The sequence below is a fragment of the Triturus cristatus genome, chromosome 7 (genome assembly GCF_964204655.1).
Source record: "Triturus cristatus chromosome 7, aTriCri1.1, whole genome shotgun sequence".
Lineage (NCBI taxonomy): Eukaryota > Metazoa > Chordata > Amphibia > Caudata > Salamandridae > Triturus > Triturus cristatus.
The window spans coordinates 1,644,545,755-1,644,564,747 of NC_140590.1; the positions used below are offsets into that span (position 1 = coordinate 1,644,545,755).

At 39.9% G+C, this 18,993-nt stretch overlaps 1 protein-coding gene across 8 annotated transcripts in view; it reads left to right on the plus strand.

Annotated features, from left to right (window-relative positions):
* KCNQ2 (potassium voltage-gated channel subfamily Q member 2) overlaps positions 1-18,993 on the plus strand; it is a 341,848-nt gene that overhangs the window by 299,053 nt on the left and 23,802 nt on the right. For 7 of the 8 annotated variants that reach the window (XM_085619690.1, XM_085619696.1, XM_085619691.1 and 4 more), the window contains one exon: positions 16,240-16,469. In XM_085619690.1, the coding sequence (XP_085475816.1) occupies positions 16,240-16,469 (230 nt within the window). Of the gene's footprint in view, positions 1-5,542; positions 5,597-16,239; positions 16,470-18,993 lie in introns of all 8 variants that reach the window. The other variant, XM_085619689.1, reaches the window with a different exon arrangement.

Here is an 18,993-nt window from a genome sequence, read left to right on the forward strand (position 1 = left end):
TTTATTAGTTCAGGGCAACGTGTTCTCTAAATAGTGAGTATGATTAGAGCCAAATTCACAAAAGTTTTTGTGCATATATATATATAAACAAAAACACTTCAGTATAGTCCAGCTTAGATATGAAGAAAGAGGCAACTGAAGTGATATCCAATGCCTCATTCTGATTTAGAGTTGTTACATATATGAACAGAAATTACAAACATGTATTGTCGATGCATCTCCAAAATCCAGTTCACAAATTAACTTGCCATTGCCAACCACTGTTACGGAAAGCAAGTTCAGTGTTATAAAAGGTGTTCCTTTTTAGTTTGAAATGCTAGTTCTTGTGTGAGAATCAGGGATGAATAGAGTTTTTAGAAGCACACTCTTCTTTCATTCAGAATGATGTATACCACATTAAGGCCTAGATTTACTATTGAGTAATGCCAGTGCTTATGTGATGCATTCTGGTGCAAATGGCAACACAAACCAAATTTCACACACAAAAGGATTTTTTGTGGTGAAAGTTGATCTCAGCTCATACGGATGCGTGCGGAATGGGGATAACAAACAAAACACTCCTATGATTCAACGCAGAGCAAGATTGATTAAAGTAGTGCGACCTGACTTTGCATTGAGTTCTAGCACTATTTAAAAGCAGGCGAAAGCAATTGGCAAGTTGAATAACATATGATATTTCCAGACGTGTAACATATGTGTTTTGTGAAATTACACATTTTACATGTCTTACCCTTGGGTAGTTGTATGAGAATATACATTTGTACTGGAGGTTATCCTCAAGTGCACATTTCAAACAAGACATCACTTGCTCACATTTGTGCCATAGTGTCATGCTTAGTATCAGGCTAAAACTGAGTTTTTGGCAGAAGACCCACTGATGTCATCATTGGTCCATGGCTCTTTGCAAAAATGGTGCTGCACATAATTGTCATTTTGAGCCGTACAGTGATGTTGAGTTTCACACACATCTGCACTGCCTAAATGTTAGTAAATCTGAACGTCTGTTTTATGTACATCTAAAATAACCTACACACATTAGAACATACTATCTGATCCAAAGTAATACACAGCTAAACTAATTTTCACACATTAGACATCATAACATATCTTCTGTAGCAAAATATTACACATCTAAAACATCCTACACACATTAAAAATGTTTTACATATCTTCTGATACAAAATAATGTACATTGAAAATAACCTTCACACATTAAAACATAGTAACTTAACTTTTGTTACAAAAAATGCATTTCTAAAATAACCTACACACATTAGAACAGTGTAACATGCCTTCTGATACAAAGTAATGCACTTCTAAAATAACCTACACACATTAGAACAGTGTAACATGCCTTCTGACACAAAGTAATGCACTTCTAAAATAATCTACACACATTAGAACAGTGTAACATGCCTTCTGATACAAAGTAATGCATTTCTAAAATAACCTACACACATTAGAACAGTGTAACATGCCTTCTGACACAAAGTAATGCACTTCTAAAATAACCTACCCACATTAGAACAGTGTAACATGCCTTCTGACACAAAGTAATGCACTTCTAAAATAATCTACACACATTAGAACAGTGTAACATGCCTTCTGATACAAAGTAATGCATTTCTAAAATAACCTACACACATTAGAACAGTGTAACATGCCTTCTGATACAAAGTAATGCACTTCTAAAATAACCTACACTTATTAGAAGAGTGTAACATGCCTTCTGATACAACATGATTGGCAGCAGCCCAGCTTTCTAGCTTTGAGTGTCAACCTATGAGGTTTAGGACTTGTGCGACCACGTCAATATGTATAATCTTTTGTCACAAATGATGGTTTTATTCCGTTTGGCAAGCAAGTACCATAATGTTACCAGGTTAAAATATTATGACTGAAATAAATCAAAAATGAAACAGCTGCACGAGAAAACAAGGATGACACGTCAAACTTCAGACTTTTTTTTTAAATTGACAGCCTGTCAAAAAATAATTTCTGCACTTTTTGCCACTGAATGTTACCGTGGATTTCCATGTGTTCCTTATCTAGCCATGCATTAAAAAAATATATGTCCTTGTTGGTTATGGCTTCCAGAGGAAGCCATGATATTAAATTTGTGTTTTCTCATTGCTGTTTTCAGGGCATTGAATAACTGGGGTTTGAAACTGGTATCTGCATGTATTTCGCCATGCATCCCTTGTTTCTCTGTAGATCTAAGGCAGGGCCACTGGAATTATATGGCATTGAAAGACTGAACTATGCAGCAGGGGCGACTAATTTACATGGCAAGATTTTTATTTTACCTTAATAGTACCAGTTTAACGCCCAATTACAGCAATAGGCAACTGAATGAGGACCCGTCAACCTTTCAGACGGAACACTTGTCACATTGATTTTAGGGACTTTTGACCCATTTGAGCTAGAAACATGTTTTTTGTGTTAAAATGTGCAGGTTATGCAACAGATGATGTATATTGTAGCAAATGCAGTAAATCCATAACTGTGCGGAAAAACGCCACAGCCGCAGAATAGCATGAGTCCAATGTGCCTCATGTACCCGAGGCCGGGTAAGATGGATGACACTCCAGAGGTACCAACCAATGGCTCCACTCTTTTATCTGCAGATTTGTGTGTCAGTCTCTTGCTGGCAATCATTTCCGAGTGTGCTGCTGCCAACAAGGTGTCTCTTCTGGAATGGCCCTTGGTGTTGGACGGAAGTTGAGCAAGGTTGGCTGAATGCCTGATAGGTTTTTTTTTTGTCTGAACAATATTGCTGATGAGGGAGGTGGTGGTGGGGGAGGGGCAGGATGCTAGGTGTGCCTACTTAAAAAATGTATATGAATGAGAAGAACGGAAAGCATTCTACTGGAATGTGTGGGTGTAGGACCAAGGATCCAGGTACATTTTTCATGTATGAGGCCGGGGGCTAAGGGTGCTTTGGAGGGAACGTGAAGCTATGTTCTGCAGGGCTCCCGCTTGGCTGCTTTCTCACTGCACAGCAGATGATAGGATCAACAAACAGCCTGAGATTCTCACTGGGGTCATACCTAACTGGGGCTCCCATTTTCACGGTATTTTTTTTTTTTAACATTTCCGTCTGTATTTATCAATGTTATTTTTTGGTGATCTCATCTGTATTTATCAGTATTTATTTTGTGAATAAATGAATCTTTAACTTATACATTATCCCATTTATTTAATGGATAAACATGCTCTCATACTTTGCTGACTGTGGAGTTTTAGCATACTACGTATCTAAATATTTAAAAAATTACACCCACATTTTAGCATTACATCAGAAACATATTTTAAGATATGCAGTCATTTAGGGAAATCTCATATTGTTTTGAACTCCCCGTGCAGTCCATCTGCAGAGCTGTTGTCATGGAATTCATGATTGACAGTGGGGAAAGTCGAGCACAATTTTCTGTATTTTTCCACTCTTAAAAATAAATACCGACAGGAAATACACTTTTTGCTGTCAGATTGTATCAGTGAACATCAGTGAAAACGGAAAACTGGGAACCTTATGTATAAAATATGATTGTACTTATGATAGCTGTTAATAACTATGAGTGTAGGGACCCAACCTCTTGGTTGTAAATAGTTGCACTGACAACTTGAACTTCACTCTAGTTACAGATAGCGTCACTTGGAACATATCAGTTAAAATGAATTGTTACAAGCTGCCCATCTATAATTCTTTACAATTTTTTGATATCCCATGATTTCTGATGTAGTTCCATGGGAGAGAATTTTATTTTAAGGAAGCCTACATAAGTATGATTCCCCAGATATTGAGAATCTCAACTGTTTGAGTTATCCGTAGAGGTGAAATGCAGTGTTATATGCTATTTATGACATCACTGGGTGTATGTAGGCGAAGGGCTGTAACTGTTGATAGCTAGAGCCTTGAGTGGTTTGATGCTCATCTCATTTATCAACAGTGGTGATAAATAGCCTTGGAGAAATGCATATCTGGTTAATGCATGTTGTTTTGTTGTGCCTATTGCTGGAGAAAACAATGCACAATGTGAAAGTGACCTGTCTGGAATCACTTTCACATTTTTTTAGCATGCATTCTGACCCCCATATTCAAGTTACATAAGTTGCCTTCCTACTGGGTCTGAAAATGTGCATATCTATAGATGTATTTTCATAGTTACCAGTGCTTAATTTGTAAAAGAAAGAGTGCAGGTGCTGAAGCTTTGCTCAGAAGCCCGTGGTAGGTGCAATTCAACATCAGCGCACCAAATACTAAGATTGCGTAGTCTTAAATCCATCGCAAGCCTTTTTTTTCTACTACCAAACACTCCCTGCCCCTTTCTATCTCTCTTTCTGGCTCCTGCTTTCTCCCTTTGGGATAGTTTTGCCTTCCTTCTCTTTCTTTGTCTTTCCGATAATGAGTGTTTTTTAATCTCTTGCTCTCTGAAAATATCAGATGCAGAAAAATAGGCGCTGGTCCCCAAAAATAAGGTCCGGTGTCCTCCACCGGCAGCCATCTGCTCAAATTAAGCACTGATAGTTACCCTAAATCATGCAAAGTCAATCGGCATCACCTGTGCCACATTGTACAACAATTTATAGTGCCAAATAGTACAACAATTTAGAGACTTGAGTGGATTAAGGCATCCACAAAAAGATCAGGCGATGGCTCATCTTCCCACCTCTCAGTATCCCCAACCCTTGAAAACCTGAGGAACCCATTGGTTCCTGACAGCAGAGCTTCAGCTGGCTCTGCTGTCAACAAACTATTTATCAACTCTCCAACAGCCACAGGACCAGCTGCTTAGCGGTGCGGGCAGGCCGCCCTGTTTATATTGACACTATTGATGCTACGCTGACATGGCAGCTATGAACAGGAAAAGGAAACAATGACCCACCCCATGCTCTGGAAGATAACCACTAGTGTGTCAGGGATATTAAGGGGCTTATTTACAAGTCCCTTGTGCCACTGGTGCATCACTTTTTATCACATAAAAAGTGACACACCAGTGGCTTAAGGGGCTTGCAAATAACCACCTAAGTTTTTAGATGTACAAGAACAAATCCCACTTTATACTCATAAAAAGTTGGCCACACTGACATTCCAAGGTAATCCAGTGGTATTGCATTTTCGCTATGTGCAATTCTGAGAAAATTCCTTGCCACAGTGATGAAGAAATTTAAACATGGCCGCTGGCGTCTGCTGGGTGAGTGAACAAATGGACCCTGTTTCCTCAGTAACTGGACAGCTGGGCTGAGGAGGGCTAAATGACCACTTATGCCCTAGGATGTTTACACCCACTGTTTATTCTGTCACCACCCATGCAACAACAGCTTACATAGGCTGCCTCATGCTTTCTACACAGTAAATCTGCTCTACGCATACCCAAGAAAAAGAAAAAAACACTGTCCCTCTTTCCAATGAACCTTGTGAAGTGGAGCCATCTGTCTTATTTTTGGAGACAGTGGGTCTGGTGTAAGAATTTTTCAGTGTTAAAGGATTCTTTTTGACATTTGCTGCAGGGACTAATGTGTGCTCTCCCCTCGTTTCCAGTAAGGGCAACGCGTGCCGAGATGCCCTGTGCAGCTGCTGCGGTGGAGATACTAGGTACCATTGGAGACGTTGCCTGGACTAACCCTGCACTGCACGTGTTGACTTCCCATTACTCCTGCCTCCCCCCTGTACTCCTACCATCCATGCCCTTCTCTGCTCAGTAGAGGTGACAGACAGCTAGAATTCAGGTCCAATTGGCAGGCTAATGGAGGCGTGTAATGTCAAAGGAATTATTTAGTTAAATTCCAGCTTCAGCCAAAATTTTCAAGTGACTGAAATCCATGTTGTTTCCACAAAAAAGGAAAAACACTTATAGCCCAAAGAGGGAAGCTCTCTTTCATTGAAAGGAATTTTCAATATTCCTGATTTTCCAGAATATATATACTTCACTACAGTGTTATTCCACGGCCTTCTATTTCTGAAGTTATAAACTTCATTTAGGTCTCGCAGAATGAATCACGACTAGCCTAGAACACTTCATTAAATCTCATTCATTCTCTGTCACTCACTTTAACGTAGTCTCGGTCATTTCTGTATCACCTACCACTTGCTCACCAATGAGGTCTTGCATATTTCTTTTTACTGATGTAATGTTTAAAGGGCTCCATTTAACCCCACACACTGACATCCAGCAGCGACTGGTGCTGGTAAGCATGGTGGGGCGGGGCAGGGCGCTGCGGGGGGATGTTGACAGACGACGGAACAGGAGTTATTTACTTATTCCGTCATCTGCTGACATCTCCCTTGCAGCGCCATACCCCGACACACCGCCCCACCGCGCTTACCTGCACCGGCTGCTTCTGCTGACATTTTACACTTCAATATACACACAGCAGTTTTCACACCACTGTTCTTGGACCTTTTATTTAGACAAGTCTATTTCCAGTTCTCTGGCCTTATGCGTCTCAATTATGCCTGACTTTTTTTCCATACTTTTTTGGCCTCATATTGTTTAATGGGGTCCTCACCTTTTACCATACAATGGCTAAATACAGTTGCATGAAGTCTCCCCCATCCCCCTACTAGTGGAGTGTTAAACCTATAAACATGTACATTTCAGTTCTCTTCCTTCATTTTAATGCTTAATTCCACTGCTGCCATACATTTCACTACGCCGTCCATTCTTCCATTCAGGACAATAGCATCTATTGCTACAGAATGCCCTCCACGTGTTTAAAATGCCAACTATTCAAAAATTTCAGTGGAGTTCATCTCATGCCAGTGCACCTTAAGCTTCAATGATATCTCATTTATTTCTGCATCTCTACACATCCACATGGAATGTGCCTTCCTCATTTCCGCATTACTGGTCCTAAGTATTTCAGGGAAACTCCTGTATTGTTGGTTTCATGTAGTGGTGAGCGAAATGCTTCATTTAGTCCTCAGAATTTTGGTCACTCCACGTTACTCTTTAGCGCAGAGTGCTGGCCAAATTCCACCAATCGCTGAGTGGCAGAATTTTTCTTCTGTGAGGCTCCAGAAAATGCAAGCTGGCTAGCTAGCACAAGATTTGGCGTCCACTGCGCGATATTGTAATGTAGGCTCTCGCAAGCGGTTACAGTCAGAGGGCTGCCTTTTCTGTACATTTTTTTGTTGCTCGAGTAGATTTTCTACTCAAGTGGTAGCAAAATCAACTGAAATGTCTGCGTACTCTGACGCAACACATGGTGCCGTTCGCACTGTTTTTCAGTGCTGCTCGTGCTAGCACCACTAAATTGCAGCACCAGCGGAATACTTTCTGCCTGTTGGTGGAAGTCCGCAGAATCTCGCAGAGTTTTTATGTAACTTTGCGAAATTCCACAGAGTGAAACTCCACAAGTTCCACCTGCCCATAGATTCATGCACATCAGTGATACCTCATTTCATTCTAATCCACTATCCCATGTGCTTTATTGGAGCTTCTCTCTCTTTTGTACAGCACTAGCTCCTGCACTTTATTGTAGTTCTTCTCTTCTTTCTTCACGCTTTCATGTACTTTATTGGAGCTTCTCTCTCCTTCATACACCACTAGCTCATGCACTTTATTGAAGTTTCTGTTATGACTGTCACTACATAGCTTAATACATTCTACCACACACTCTACTTCTCTTGTAAGAAATCTGTATCTAAGTATTTTATTATATACTGCCAGGGCTCAATGAAGGACACCATAATGCAAACCTCTAAACATCTGGGCTGACATTCAAACACAGGTGACATCTAAAAAAAAAGGTCAATTTGGCCATTAGAAGTTAATTATGATCCTTTCTGAAAATGATGGGCAGCTGATTGATTTTCCAAAGAAGTCGAATTTGCTTTCCTAGTCACCTCTACTAGGCATGGAAGCTGGATAAGAACTAACCCTTCATCTCTTATAACTAATCAAAATCAGTTTTTGTTTCTCAAAACAGATGCGTACAGCTATTGAATTACTTGGGCCAGTGCAATGAGTTTTGTCAGACAATGTAAATGTATGTAGAAGGGCCAAAGTGGGTAGCAGAAAAGTGAAGAGGTGTTAGGAAGGTGTGAATGTCCCACTGAGTGTGAAAATGTGCTACGCTACATGTTTGCTGTTATGTCTAGCTCAGTACTTTATCTGGGAAAAGAAATTGCTACTTGAGTGAAGTCAAATTAAAGGTATGAGAAAGGTCATGTGTGAGTGTTTGGGATACTAAACCCATTGGGGAAGGAGGAACTCAAGTAAGGATGTCTGTGGGTTCTACCTGATGCTATTAGGGTGGACAATTCCAAAGACACTGTGGAAACCCATACTTAACTAAATTCAGGTGGGTCAAGTCTAAGTACATTGTAGTGGGTATATCTCTATGTTAGCAAAGGTGGAGTCTGAGGACAAAAGGGTTTAGGTCAGAAGCTATCCTAACATCATGGCATATGAAATAAAGGTAGGTGTTCTGAAATGATATTGAGTGAGGAGAAATCTAAGGTCATTGGCGTAGGTCAACTTTAAACACATTGGTCAGGGGTGCCTCTTTGGACACAGAAGAGGGTCATGTTGAACATCATTTCAGTAGTTACTGTCTAAGGATACTAGCGTTGGCCATACCTAAAACAGTACAAAGGGTCATGTATAAATATATTGAGGCAGAATAAGTTAATAAAGTGGGAGGGGGCATAAATGTAACTCATCCTCAACCCCATTGCCCGTTGACACACTCTGGAATGCTGGTAAATCTCCATATGGATGGAGATATTACTATACCTGCGGTAATGTCAGATCCGTAATGTCAGATGGGGAAAAGGAGGGAATTGTGAGCCTTTTAAATTAATGTTTCATTCGGAGAAAACCCTTGAAAAAACACCTTCAAACATATCATTCTTAGTACAAAAATCTAGTAATGAATCTAGAAATGCATTACCATCTCTAAATGCATTCCATAATACAAAATTGACATATTTTACAGAATATGAATATGTTTTAACATCTGCATAGTAATTCATAAAACCTTTGTCTGTAACATTACTTCAAAGTTTTCCCTCATCTTGTTGACTGGCATTGAGGTTCTTTACTATTTCTTAGTGCATTATTGTAAACCTCATGACAAAAAAGCATCAGTGCATAATACTGTCAATCAAATACATTTTTGTAGCATGACCAGTATCCAAGTCTTCTTCTGGGGAATTAGTTATTTCACTAAATATGAAATACTCTGCTTGTAAGCAAAATATAGTAGGAAATGGGAAACACAAAAGCTCTAGCTAATGCTGCTAACTTGCAGAATTTCAGAGTCGCTTTAGAGGTTTTAATCCTGGTTGTTCCAAACAAAGGAACTTACCACTAGTTAGTAAACCTTTGTAAGTCGGACAGAAGAGCCAAAAGTTGGCCTCTATATTCATCAACTCCATGCAAGCACTGCAACCAGATGAGACAGAGTATGATTTTACCCTACTTTTGGGAAATTACATCATTGAAAGCATTCTGAAGTGTAGCTTCATAAAAAGTTAACTTTGCTTTTTTGGTCCAAACAGGCTGAAATGCGGGTCACTTTACGAAGTAGCCTTACAGACACAAAAATATTCAACAAGGTTTTACCACATGGTCATCCTCATACTTTAACCACTTTATTTCAAGTGATCAAATGAAGCTGTAACTAGAAAGTAGACTAACATAGGTTACATTGCATCAAGTGTATCTAGTAAATTCAGAGCAGATGCTTCCATTTAGGAGTGTCTATGAGTGCAGATGGGTCATTCCAATAAGGATCTTAAGCTAGGAAACACTACATTTTGGGCCAATATTGATAGGGTTTAAGCCCAAGTTTAGAAGTACTGTGCCATGCCCCAGATCGGTATGTGGAGGAAGTGAAGGTGCTGTGAGAAGGCGTTCAAAAAGCCATTTCAAAAATACCTTCTCAAAAGTTGTTAATTGAAGATATATACATGACTCAGTATCTCAGCCCACATACCTAAAAATACAAAGGTCAAAATAAACTACGGATCAAAACTGGAAGGAAGGAAACTGCTATATTATTTACATGAAACATGCAAATACCTCAGTCCTTCAGTAACAAAAAATGTATTGTGGCCTTTGTTATTTATGTGCAGCATGCGGATATGTCAATTCCTTCATCAGTAAAAAATGTATTGTGGCATTTGAATATTAGAGTTTTACAGCATTATGTGAAGAATAGTGTGGGAGTTTTCTAAACAATAGATTGCATAGCTATTCACTAAAGTGTGCATAGTTGTTTGCAAATGATCACAAAATACATAAGAACTACTTTAAGAGTCTTACTCTCCAGTTTTAGATTAACATCTTCATCATGTGGGATGTATTGTCTCGACAGCTAGATGGAAGGTCGATATGGTTAATGTATTATCTTGAGGCCGATTAAAAATTTCACAAAAATCCAGTGCTGAGCTGTCATTATGTGCTTAATGCTTCTGTCTCGTAAGTTCCTGGGCATGCATACTGTGCACAAATGGAAGCCTTCACACTCCTACAAATGGAAGATGTGTAAAGGCTATGTATTTGATCAAGACACTTTGACTTGAATAATGAATATTTCTATATTGGTGTCAAGAAAGAATTTAGGCTAACCCTTACAGGTTATGTTTAAGTATAGACAGACATGGATAAATATATTCCAGAAAATAGTGTATAATCAATTATTGCAGTGTCAAGGACTTCCAAAGCTACCTGTTCTAAGTTATCATTTCATAATTTCTGCAAACTCTTGAATTATTATTATATAAGTATCACAAGTTTTAATAGAAATATCTACTTTATCCATCATTAATAATTGTCATTTGAATTTAAGAAATGCAGCCTGTTGTGTCTTAAGGAAGGCCCAGAACTATAATGAGGTCAAAACATTTTTTGAAGATTTAATTGTGATATATTGTTGGATGGGAGCATCCCAGGAATGGCTGTGTTTGACATTCATTTTTGCGACACTGTTAATGTTATTCATGTAGCTTAGAATGTAGATTATTAGAATAAAACAATAGTGCATACATCCTATTGATAATTAATGATGATGGATAATATAAAGATTTTGTTTCCCATTATAAAAAGACAGATAATGATGTGAAATACATAGGATGGTGATTTCTCTGAGGAATACATTAAAAACTTGAAAAGTTGTACAAATATACACAGTCATGCCCTGGAACTGTTGGCTTAGAATGTTCCTGTATTAATGTTGTGTGTCATCATAGATAGACCAAGAAGAGTGGATGCCACCTACAGGACAGTTTATTGTGATTGTGGCCACAGATTGTGCCTGCTTATTGAGGATTAAGTCAATTACATATGTTAGAAAGAAAAAGATAAAAATATTGTGCTAACAAAAGTATTTTTTTTTGTGGATAGTTAGCCATGCAACATTCTCACTGAAGAGATAGCAATGCCACCTTTCATCATTGCATTTAAGTCCATGCAGGGTGAGATCTTTAATGACGATAATAGTTATTGGTACTACATTTTGATCCAAACGGATGCAAAGTATGCTAAATGAAATATAAATAACCATGTTCCAGACATTAGAAAGCAGTGAGTAATAGTGAGAATATACGCCCACAAGGGTGTCATTATTTGTTTTTTATCTGCTTATGGATCTGCACTAGAATCCCCAGATTCTAACATATGGAAGAGACTTTGACTCAATGGACATTTAGTATACAACCAGTGTTTTATAGACACTACTCATGACACAACAACAATGATCAAATGAAATAAGTTGGAGAGGCTTGGCGAGCCCTTGCTCTTTCATTGTCATTGTTCAAAACCTACAGATTCTAATCTAAATCCATTTGGAATCTGCTTCAGCTATTCCTGTACCCTCCAATTGTATGCATGCAAAGCTTACACTCTTGCTATTCTGCAGTGTCAATGGGACAGCCGCTGGTGAGATAGCAAGTCATGTATCTGTAAGCCTCCTGCTTCATTTATTTGAAAAACATGGAAATCTTGGTTCTTTTTTCTTAAAGATCACAAACAGTTTATCTTGCAAAATAGCATTGACATTTTTAGCACCATTTCATTTGACCATTTCTTTAGGTCTCACAAATTATACTGCAGGGCAAATGCCAATTTGGGTGGTATAATTTGTAAGGAGTGACGTGATGGTGAATGCTCGATGGGTGTAGTGCTTCTTTTTTCTTGCATGACCTGTCCAGTCAAAGGAGAATGTTTTCCCCGCCTCCTGGAATGTCTGGATGCATGCCTGACTGCAATGATCTCACTTACTTCCTTCACACTTTCTTTTTCTTCCTCCTCTTTGGGTGCATGGGTTGCCTCCCTCCTCCTCCTCCAACAACCCTGCCAAATTTGCATTGAATTGCATGCCTCCAGAAGGGCATTGCACATGATGAAGGCGAAGGTCTGGTATTTTCTGTGGAGATGAGGGTGTAATGGATACATATTAATTCCAAGACAGGCAGTGACAATGTTAAGATCCTCTACAATTTGCAACACTGGTCACTTGGACAAACTGAGCGCAACTCGGGTGATTAAAAAAGAAGCCAGTCATTAGTATTAAGGGCTTGTATGAATGTGATACAACTGGTTAGTAGGAAGGCATAATTGGAAAGGTTTTTAGCTTTTACTACACATAATTCCCATGAGAATGATGTGTATTATGCAAATCATGCTTGGATGGTGATCCGCGTTAAAGTTGTGCAGAAGGTATACCCTTGCACACTGAATGTGTTTTATATAGGTTCTAGAATGCTGCAGTGAAAGTTGCTTTTGCACCACATCCAGCCATGGCACGCATCCAGTTTCACAGTTCCCAAAGGCATTTTCTGCTTGAATCGAGTCTTCTACCAGTGTCAACTACACAAATGGTGTACGCACAATGGAACAGAAATGACTTGAAATACACAAAACCCAATAATTGAAATTCCCACAAGATTACACTTAGCCGAGTCATTAGGCTATTGTTGCTGAGGTTGGAGGCCTCTGCCATAAAGAGGCGCTCAACCGGCTTCAGAGTACACATGAACCTAGTCATTGTATCTCATACCTATAGCATCCCTAGAGGAAATGTAATCTGCTGTCTGCCCTCCATTCCCATGTCATCACCACTGGTAAGATGGTCGCTCCATTAAGTATAAGAGCAAGTCGTGTGACTGGTGCCTGATCACAAAAGTCCAAGTGTTTGTCTTCCACTCAAAGTAAATCTTAAGAGGAAATCCCAGATAGATTTGATCGACAAAGACAAATTGAGTTCAATATGATAAAATTTATGAAGACCGAGGATTGTGCAAACCATAGTAGATGCTCATGGCCATGTCTGGGGAACACAAATGATGGACACAGGGTCTGATGTCCTGTTTGCTACATCAGTGACTCATTATCTGTCCACATAAATCAGACATACTTTCCATCTAATTCCTTACATTAAAATTGCTCATACTTCAAGTATAGAATGAGAGCTTCAAAAAACAAGCACAGGTGCACCACACATCAAAGAATCGGGAAGAGCAATAATATAATTCATTCCCCACATCAAGGTTATTCAAAAATAGTTCATTTTTATTCCAAGGTTATAATGATTCATCTTATCTTTTTTTAAAATACAGAATTATAGATACAATTTGATCTTGACAGCACAGCCGACGCGTTTCGTCCTTGAAGCGGACTTCTTCAGGGATTAGAGCGTAGTATTCTCTAGGATCACCATAGCTTGCTCGTCATTTTTTCTCTGCCCGCCAGCCGTTATTTCCGGACCATTCGGGCGCTCGTTACAGCCTTATACCGACTGTGAAGACTGATATCTTTCGCATTATACAACAAGGAAATAATTGGAATGACGTGATTTGGTCAGCCTTTTGAGAATATGGTGATCCTAGAGAATACTACGCTCTAATCCCTGAAGAAGTCCGCTTCAAGGACGAAACACGTCCGCTGTGCTGTCAAGATCAAATTGTATCTATAACTCTGTATTTAAAAAAAAGATAAGATGAATCATTATAACCTTGGAATAAAAATGAACTATTTTTGAATAACCTTGATGTGGGGAATGAATTATATTATTGCTCTTCCCGATTCTTTGATGTGTGGTGCACCTGTGCTTGTTTTTTGAAACTGTTAGGTCCTGTTGGGGACTTGCATTGTAACAGTGGGTGCGATTCAGTGTGCACACATACCCCTAGCAACTATATAGGGATACAAATATGGAAGGGATAGCAGTTTAGGTGCTGGCCTATAGAGGGCTCCACTGTTGGGTGTGTTTCATGCCACTTGTTTGCATATAGAATGAGAGCTACTTAAGTTGGTAATAAGTGTCCATGACGGGTGCTTTCTCAAAAGATAACTTCAGCTCTGAAGGTCATACATTGTGCCTTGTATAAAATTTAAAGTAACTCCTGCAGGGAATTTGGTTTATCTGCAATATTGTGACATCTTACTTGAGTGGATGTGATTAATGTAGAATAATGTAAATATATTTTATGGTGAACTTCCAATTGACATTGATAACACATCATTTTAGAGGAGAAAAGATACACAGCTATTAAAAAAAGAATTTCTTCTCAAAATCTCCTCCACGAGTCTTAGGGCCTGATTATGACTTTGGTGGTGTGGGAGTAGGCCGCCACACCAGCGTTCCACTCCCTCTCAGCCAAAGTCCACCACCGCCTGCCTGCCAGATTACGAGTCATTTCGTGGTCTGGAGGGCAGGTGGCATGGCGGTCCTGTGGTGGTGCACTGCTAAGGCTCGTATATGAGCCTTTGAATTGCAGTGCCGAAGGAGCACCAAAGCAAGTATGTGCATGGCATGGACTGTGCAATCCATGCCGTACAGGAACTGTGGTGCATGCACACAAGTGAGCACACCATGTGCCCCCTGCATACCCCCCCATGCACAGCCGTACTAGGGGGTTATGTAGAGCCCCCTTACTTTCCTGACCACCACACTTTTCATGGTGGGATCACTGCCATGAAAAGTGTGGAGGTTAGGAAAGTCTTAATATGCTTGGTGGTGTGGCTGCGGCATCACCATCATATGGCTGACCCAGACCGCTGCTCTCCCGCCAAGGTATCGCAGATCTGCAATGGTCCTATGATGGTTCAACTGCGGTAGTCGTAATACGGTGGTCAAACCACTTGTGCGGCGGTCCCTGACTGCCACCACACTTCCACAGCAGGTTTAGCGGTCCGATGGACCGTCAAACTCGTATTTAGGACCTTAGTCTTTCCCAAGATGTTTCCCCACTTGTACTTCATTAATTTTTTCCCTTTTATTCCTCTTGTTCTTCATGGGGTCTTCAGTTAATCATCTTTACATTCTTATGATCAGTTATTATCAAGGGGGTTGGTTAGGGTCAGTGAAGTTTAAATTGCAGTTATCCCATTTTTTGTGACCTCCTTCTCCAGCAATCTATGTGCAACTTTCAGAACACAGGTTTTAGAGTTAGTTAGTCCCTTTAAGTCTTTTGTTTCCATTTCAAGGTTGACTAGAAGACTAACATTGAGTTTGTATGCAATAACCCCTAATATGTAAGTAGTAATCAGCTATTCCTTTGGGTCTTAATTGAACACAAATATCAATAAACTATACAATATGTGGTACAGTGCATCGTGGTAATTTGCGGTTGTACCGTTACTGCATGTTTCTGCATTTCAGAACTTGGGAAGGTGGACTAAGTGTCCCTTCCCTCCCATTCCCGCATAGGTACACAATCCCAAATTTTCACAAGGTGTCACTGCCCAAAAAATAGTGCAGGCAAACACTGGCAGTGGTGCAATTAGAGCCTGAGTTATAATCCTGATTCGGGGGCAGGTGGGTGTTCGCCCCTGAAATGAAATTACTATTTCAACATTAGTAGCAAAAATAGGGGTCTCATCTAAGTCACAGATCTTCTAAGCAGCCTAAATTTTGCTCCAAATTTGCTTTCAACTTTACCTTTTTACATATTGACGTTAATACAGGTGACAGTATTCATTAATAAATTGTTGGAAAATCATATTTAAATTCACCATTTTAACATATGTGGAGAACAACAATACAAACAAAGTTGGACCATTCTCTTAATGATATCTCATATTAAAGGTCCCAGCCTTAATTGAAAACTCTCTGGTCCTTCTGGTCGAATCACAATACAGCATACAGCTAGTTTCTGAATTCTGCTACTATTCTGTTAAGGTGTCATCCTTCTGCTTGGTTTCGCCATGGTCGTGCTTCTGTTGTCACTGAAATACTGTTTTCGTCTGACCCGCTAGGGAAATGACTCTCTTTTCTTTCTCCGGACAGTCAGAAGGTCAGTTTGAAGGAGCGTGTCTTTTCCAGTCCCCGGGGCATGGGCGCTAAAGGGAAGGGCTCTCCCCAGGCGCAAGCCCAGGGCATGCGCCGATCTCCCAGCATGGAGCAAAATCCAGATGACAGCCCCAGCAAAGTTCCCAAGAGTTGGAGCTTTGGAGACCGCAGTCGCACACGGCAGGCATTCCGGATCAGGGGAGCAGCATCCCGGCAAAACTCTGAGGGTGAGCAATGGGGAAGCAGAGAACATTTGCACAAGTGTAAATGTGACTCTTTGTGTAGTGTCCTAAGTATTTCTCTTTCTTTTGTGAGTGTTTATGTTTTTGGTTGCAGATCTGAGTGTTTAAAGTGTGAGCATCAACGTGCATTGTCTCCGAGCAAGTGAAATTTCTTAAACGTGTGGGACTTCATTCATGGCACAACTTGAGTGTAGACTCTGAGTGTGCGTGGATCCAGTTTGAAGAGTTCTCAATGGTGAAGGGTTATGATAAATGTATATTGTTAATGGTGTGTTAGGTCTGAAGGTGTGCATGGTTTTTGGGTGTGTGACCCTGTTCTGAGTGTGTTGAGCTATGGCTTTGGGGGATTCTATGTAATCCCTATTCAATTCTGGGCTTCATGTAATGAGTTTGGACTCACTAATGTGTGCTGGTGCAGAATGTCAGTGTGTGGGGTCCCTACAAGTAATAGGTGTGTGTATGAGGATCTGATACAAAGCACAATTTAATTCTCACTGTTATAGCTACTGAGAATTCATAAAATAGAAACTATTTAGCTCCCTTTATTCCTAGTGTGAGGCAAAGTGACAGTCACTAAGGCCAGTGGGTTAGGCCCCCCATGCCATCCACCCCTATGAACTCCATACCATAACAATTCCAGAGCATTTGCAATGTCACACCATCCTGTGCATTCAAGTGACCACCCTTCTTCATTCTTCTCCAACCTGACTTTACCGTGTATCGTTCTTGGATAGTGAATGTCAGGTTCCTCCCTTTACAGGGCTTTCCCTGTTTCTCCATCTCCTCTGCGTTCCCTGCAGCGCATTGCCGTACGCATCTTCTAGGTCTATCGTACATGTTGGCTCCTTCCGCACCTCCCCTTCCTGCTGTCTCTGGTGCCTCTACATCCTTTGTTTCCCTTTCTCCGCCAGTTCCTGCTAGTCCCCTTTACAGCATGTATCACATTCTTGGTCCATTGTTTCCATTTTCCAAGACCATTTTACCAATCCAAGTTTTTTTTCAAGATAAAGTAGCTACAGATCAGTAATGCCACAAACTGATAGCACTATGGTAAATAAATAAATACATGCATAGTTAAGTGTCTTTTTAAGATTGCTGTTCTTCAGGTAAATGTTTTTTGGTTGCTTGATCTCCATGTTTAAGGCCACCAGCCATGGATCTGTTGGCTAGCTGCATCTCCTTTGTACTTTGATCTTCCGGTTGTGGATCAGCGCACACTCTCTCCAATATCTAATGTGATCCACCAGTTGGTCTCTTGTCTAGCTGTCTTATGGACTTACTCACGTAGCCGCAGGAGGGCCTGCTTCTGAATTTTTAATTTGTTAGCAATTATAAAGTGCATCATTGCAGCCTAATAAGAGTTAAGCAAAGAAACAAAATGCACATTCAAAATGGCTTCAATATAGAAGGCCATCTAAATACCTATGCGTTTCGCAACTTTAAAAACGTGTATTGCACTTATGTTAAGCCATTCCAACAAATGCATATTTACAAAAGAATTACCATCTTTTAGGAATTGGTAAAATCTTGCCATGGCCCATGCTATACCCTTTGATTGGTTACACTACGTTGGCTGGTCAGCACACTGTCAGATGATTATAAAGGGTTTATTTATATATTAATAAATAATTATTTATTTTCATGATATGTTTTCTACAGTTTCAATCATATCTATTTATTTCTATATATATATAAATATCATATTTCAACCCGGCGATTGATGGTCGAGAAATGTATAAATCTAATAACACTACAGGTAATTGCGGATCTTTCTCACTCAGGTAAGAGAGTATGGTTTCTTAACAATGCCTAAACCCATGCTCATTAAATGGTGGTCTCAGGAAATACCTAAGGGCCACTAACAGTACTGGACATAAACATTTTATTCGTGTAAGTGATTCAAGCTCAAAAAACACATCGTCAACAGCAAATATCTAATTCACCATTCTTCGAACTAGTATATCTGTTCTGTAATGGAAGGAGTAAAACATGGCGTGAGAAGGGCGATTGAAAATATATATATATATTTAGATATCCTTTATGACAGCTCTGTTGACAAGTGTCAATCATTAACCATGAACTCTGTTTATCGTTTTGTGTAGTAAGTTCTTCCTTAATGGAAAACAGTCATCTCTGCTTAGCAGATCACCACTGTAGTTGATTTTAAGATCATGGCTTCTGTCATGAAGAGCTGAGTTATACATTGATTAGAGATTTGCTCAGCTTATCTTTCCAAAGAATACTGGATGGAATCGAAGGAGCCTCTTTAGATATCTCCTTCTAAAGCCATCACTCGAGTGCTACCTAGAGCGCATAATGGACCTTATTGGAGACAATCATAAATCTGGCTTTAAAGGTCCTTTCAGATTTCTGAAGAGAGAACTCCATGCAAACTTGCACTAGCTTCTGACCCACCAAATGCTGGGCTATAGGGAAGGAATTGCTTTCTGTCTGCTAGCCAGGGGCCTTCCAAGAGGTGAGCTGGAGGACAATAAAAGGAAGGGAATCC